General features: G+C 41.9%; 1 protein-coding gene across 1 annotated transcript; it reads left to right on the forward strand.

The window, feature by feature from the left end:
• The first annotated feature begins 729 nt into the window (after positions 1–729).
• On the forward strand, positions 730–3,573 carry LOC133507452 (leucine-rich repeat neuronal protein 2-like). Its single transcript, XM_061832460.1, has one exon. The coding sequence runs from the start codon at positions 730–732 to the stop codon at positions 3,061–3,063; it is 2,334 nt and encodes a 777-aa protein (XP_061688444.1). The 3' UTR covers positions 3,064–3,573.
• The last annotated feature ends 2,104 nt before the right edge of the window (positions 3,574–5,677 follow it).

Consider the following 5,677-nt stretch of genomic DNA (forward strand, 5'->3'; position numbering starts at 1 on the left):
ACAATGCACTAGAAATTGTTTGGATTGGTTTGTTTTCCAGGCAGTCTCACTTATGACACTTTTCCTGCTACTTCACCATCATTGTTGAATTCCATTGTGCTAAATAGGACAACAGCTCATCAACAAACAGCACAAACCTTTTGGAGGACCATGCCCAAATTTCAAAATTTACAATAAATTTTAAGATGAATCCAAGACCCCTGAACTTGATGTATAAAATTGAGTTATTTTTATAAATGAGCCTTTTTGATTGCTTAGAAAAAGTCACAGTCTTCCCAATGGAGCAGAGAACTAAAACTCAGTTATTTTGAGTTTTCCCATTCCCACTGTAACTATTTGTCCTGTTGTGTGTGTGTGTGCGTGTGTCTGTTTGATAAAACAGAGTGCTATGAGCCATGAGTCATCCAACAGCCACCAGGATGTGAGATTGACGGTGTGACAAGAAAAGGACCATCATCATGTTCGACCACTGCAATCAAAATTGCTCCTAAGAAGAGGCGCTGTTGCTTTTTCTGCAAGACTTTCAATATTTCCATATGTGTGAAGCCACTTCAAAATTGTTGTCGCTATGATAATCCTTCCCTGTTTGTCTGAGAATTTCATACCGGCGAGAACGATTGTAACCATTTTCTCCCAGGCGCACGCACACCTTTACAGTTGACTTTCACATATCTTCTCAACAAGATAAAAAAACCTCCTCCGATCCGCATCTCTGACCCCGTAAGGATTATGAGGCCAATATTGATGCTTCTACAATCACAGTGTCTTCTGTGTGCATTTGTTGGTGTGTGGGTGCTAGGAACGCTGGGCTCGCTGCCTCAAGCTCTCCCATGGCACGTCCCCTGCCCTGGACGGTGTGTGTGTCACATCAAGCCGTGGTTTTCAGCAGACTCAGTTTACCACGAAGCTCCCACTGTGGACTGCAATGACCTGTTACTGAACTCCCTCCCGTGGCCCCTGCCCTTAAGCACACACACCTTGCACCTGCAGGGGAACAATTTGTCAGAAATGGACCTCGCTGTGCTACACGGGCTGCCGAACCTCACTGACCTTGACCTTTCACAGAACCACTTCGGCTGTGCCAAGGCGATTGCACAAAACTTGTCTGTACCCTCTTTGTTGTCCCTACATCTGGAGGAAAACCATTTTAGCCACCTGCCGGGGGCCTCTTTCTCCTCACTGCTGGCTTTACAGGAGCTCTTTCTCAGCCATAATAACTTATATTCTATCGCACCTGGAGCTTTCACTGGTCTGAAATCTCTCCTGCGCCTGCACGTCAACAACAATAGACTCACCACCATCGATCCAAGGTGGTTTGCAGACTTGCAGAACCTAGAGGTTCTTATGCTTGGAGGAAACCCAGTAGAGACGCTCCCTGAGCAGGGCTTCTTAGCCTTGAGATCCCTCCGCAGTCTTGTTCTTGGTAGCATGGGCTTGAGAGGCTTAGCTGATAATGCGCTGGACGGGTTGGAAGGTTTGGAGAGCCTCTCTTTCTATGATAACATGCTGATCAAGGTTCCTACTCAGGCTCTGCGGAGGGTGAAAGGGCTGAAGTTTCTCGACCTTAACAAGAATCGAATAAAACTGATCAATACAGGAGACTTTAGAGACATGGTCCATCTAAAGGAGCTTGGCCTGAATAACATGGAGGAGCTAATGTCCATTGAGAGGGGAGCACTAGAGAACCTTCCGGAGCTCACCAAACTAGAGATCACCAACAACCCACGACTGTCCTTCATTCACCCACACGCTTTCAGGCAGCTGAGCAGGCTTGAGAGTCTCATGCTTAACTCAAACTGTCTCAGTACTATACACCGTCTCACAATGAGCTCCCTGCCCAGACTCCAGGAAGTCAGCTTGCACTCCAACCCACTCCGCTGTGACTGCTTATTTCATTGGGCCGCACAGGATGTCTCTAAACCTCACCACGACACATCAATGAGCATCCAGCAAATGTCTTGGGTGGTACGCTTCATTCAACCCCAAGCAACCCTGTGCTCGGAACCCCCAGAACTGAAGACTCGCAGGGTGAGAGAGGTGTCCTCCAGGGAGATGTCAGCCTCCTGCCTCCCAACAATCCCCACCACTTCACTCCCTTCCAACATGGGTGTCAGAGAAGGAGGGAAACTGATTTTGCACTGTCGAGCTCTTGCAGATCCACAGCCTCAAATTTACTGGGTGACTCCCTCTGGGTTGAGACTTGGACCTGCTCCGAGCAACACATCCGAGGGAGTTCCAGCTTCTTCTCTTACAGCCACTGAAGGAATCACCTACTCATCTGCTTCCAGCATCTCCCCAAGCCAGGCTCCAGGTGATTCCCCCATCAAACACTACTGGCTCCTGCCTGAGGGAACTCTGGAGATCAGAAAGGTCACCCACAGAGAGGCTGGCTTGTACACCTGCATAGCTGAAAATGTTCTGGGAGCCGATACACGGAGCGTTTCTGTTACTGTGCAAAGCAGACAGAAGACAAGAAAGAAGGTGATGGCTTCTAAAATGAAGACCCATTCATTACTCAGAACTGAGACAAGGTTAAAGGTGCTGGAGGCTAGAGAACACTTTGCTATATTGTCCTGGCAGAATAAGCGCAATTTCCCTTCCACTCGTTTGTCCTGGCAAGCTATCAGCTCAGACACACCCACATACACCACACGCATCCTTGCTGGAACACATAGTTTCAACCTGACCCACCTGCAGGCAGAGACACTTTACAGAGTGTGTTTACATTTAGGCAACAGTGAGGGTACAAAGCATACCAGCAGGAGAAGCAAAGCAAGCAGAAAACCTCAGTGCATCTCATTCAGAACGAAGCAAGTGGTAGAGCCTCGGGCCAGCCTGCAGCTCAGCCCGGAGCTGGCACCCACTGTGGTGACACTTCTGATGATCCTTGTGCTCATACTGATGCTGCTGGGTGGGCAAGGATGGGACAGGGGAAAGCACCCCAGTGCTCTTTTCCAGGAAATCAAAAATCATCCAGCTGTGATCATCATGCAGAAGAGAGGAGGAAGAAACAACAAACGGCCAAAGCAGAGTGAGAAACTTCTGTTTCATCATGACTGCTGAGCTCATCGAAAATACACAACAAACACACAAACGAGTACTAATTGTCACTTTGTGAAGAGTCACAGTGAAGTAGGAAAGATTTGTATTTATTTTATATAACATATGTACAGTATAATTGACATAGTTTCTGTGTTGAGAAAAATTGTATAGAATTCTTAAATCCAAACCAGGTGGATTTAAACTGGGGCTGCGCCACTCACATGGTGCAGAGTGAGTGCATCCATCAAATATGAATTACTGCTTATTGCTGCTGGGCTGAAAATAAAGACGATCAGATTCAGTCAAAGGACCAATGTTTCCAGGATGCTTGTTACATTTCCTGTCTCAATGTTTCACTGACTGAACCATACTGTAACAAAGGAGATGAAAGTCTGTCTGAAGACTGATCCAAAAAGAAAAAGTGACTGCTTTTTTGTTCTCGTACGTCAAAGTGATTGATGCTTAGCGCTCAGTATCATGGAAAGCTGTACTTATACAGGATTCTCTGCCTAACATACAATATCCTCTTTCAACATAAAATGATTCTCAAAGTGATTGTGTCAAATTCTATTTTGAGCTATTATACAATAAACCTTTTTAATTTAGCTGCTACTGTTCCCCTGTCGTTTCTTACACATAAGAAAGAGGTCATGAAAATGAGACACAGGAAGTCTTTGTGGGCCTCTTGCTCCTTCCTGCTTGAGGCCAGATGACCATTACTCATTAGCCAACACGTTGCGGTAAATCTTTAAGGCGGTCATGTTTTTCCAAATGGACCGCAGCATGAATTGAAGGGATGATGTGCTTCATTTATTCTTTAACACCACTAAAAATAAAAGGAAAATTTGAATTTTTACTGCAGTAATATTCCTCAAGGATACATGAACTACCATCAAAGTTATTTTCTGTTTACTTACTTACCAGTAAGTATCACTTTTAGAAACTTTATACATGACTGCCAACGACTGTACCGGTCATGTTAAAGATTCAGATTGTGAAAAACTTTGCCCCCATGGGGCAATTAATGTCAAACCTGATCTCCTGTAATAAACTTTTTGAAAATTAATTTCGTCTCTGTGTACGAGTACTACTAATGGTAATAATACCATGTTACATAATGTATACCTGGGGTTAGTACACAAATATTATCAATCCATATCATGTTTTTGAAGCAATGTATTGTTACTTTAAAAATAACAAGGTCCAGATCAGTAGTTCCTGTCTACTTTGTATTTATTCACACCAAACATTATACAGTATATTTTCTCCAATGAAGGCAACACAATACCATATGTACACAGATTTACTGCATATGTATACTATATTTAGATGTTTTTTTTTTGCTGTTGTATTCATCATTTAACAACATTCCATTCAATACATTCAATACTATTAAAAGCAAGTGGAGAAAAGTACCACATGCAAGTGCAACTGTTAGCATTTCTAATCCAAAAACCCGTCTGCCACTGCAGTTAATACTGTGTTCTAAATTCAGTTGGAATTCTGTGATTGCAGCTTCTTAACTGTAAAAAATATGAAACTATTACAACATCTATTAGTAGTTAAAAACAGACATTTTCTACAGATAGCATCAATAACACAAGGATTTATAATACCCTCTAGCCATACAAGACACAACTTTGACATCATCTTGTCTGGTAAAGTGCCTATTCTAATAATACTGTAAAATAAAATGAAAAAAAAAAAGGCAAAGATGGCATTTGAAAACATGGTCAAATGATCATCTGAAATGATTTGTATCATTCAGGATGTTGCAGCACAGTAAATAAAAAAAAAAAGCATGCTGAAAACAGCGTTATGCAAAGTTATGTTGTTAATATTGTTCTCCTCACAGTGTACAATCATTTACAAAAATATAATTCTATTCAGCATTAACAAATGACATCATTAACATGATTTGTACTACAGTAGATCAAACACTGACAGATTTTTAATAGGTGACAAAAATATTCGGGCTAGTACCATAATGGCCACTGTATTACAAAGACAAAATGTGTCGTAAAGTAATTGTCCTTATTTCCCCAGATCAAACTGGTAAACTAACCAAAATGACACAAAAAAGGTCATTCCATATATTGCAACGATTTCTTAAAAAGGTCCGATTAAACACTCAGAGGCAATGTTAAGAAATGGTTATCAAAAAGCAATTGCAAATAAATCAATGACTGAACACATTCGCAAGTGACCCAATTAGGAAACATCTTCAAAATGTAACCAACACATTTCTAATAATGGGCACATTTGTAATGAGATTCTTAATTTTAAATCGTGTACCTATTCAAATGTTTTTAACAAGTACACAGTACATTGTATACCACATGCTGTCGACTCGAATTAGGCCGTCTTGTGGCTGTTAAAGGAAAAAACATCGTACGGGATAATAGCACTCCTAAAACTTTTCCTACAAATATATTACTGTATTGTAGTTGCCACCTCTGCCTCACAGTTGAGAGGTTCTTGTGGCCTTCGTATATGGAGTTCGCATGTTTGCTCCTGCTTCTGTAAGTTTTCTGCAGCTTTGTCCCACATTCCTAAAACCCATTAAGTTAATTGAAGACATAATTGTCCATGGTGTTTTATTAGGGGCAAGGCAGGACAATTTTTTAATTAGGAT

Source organism: Syngnathoides biaculeatus, chromosome 10, assembly GCF_019802595.1.
Source record: "Syngnathoides biaculeatus isolate LvHL_M chromosome 10, ASM1980259v1, whole genome shotgun sequence".
NCBI lineage: Eukaryota > Metazoa > Chordata > Actinopteri > Syngnathiformes > Syngnathidae > Syngnathoides > Syngnathoides biaculeatus.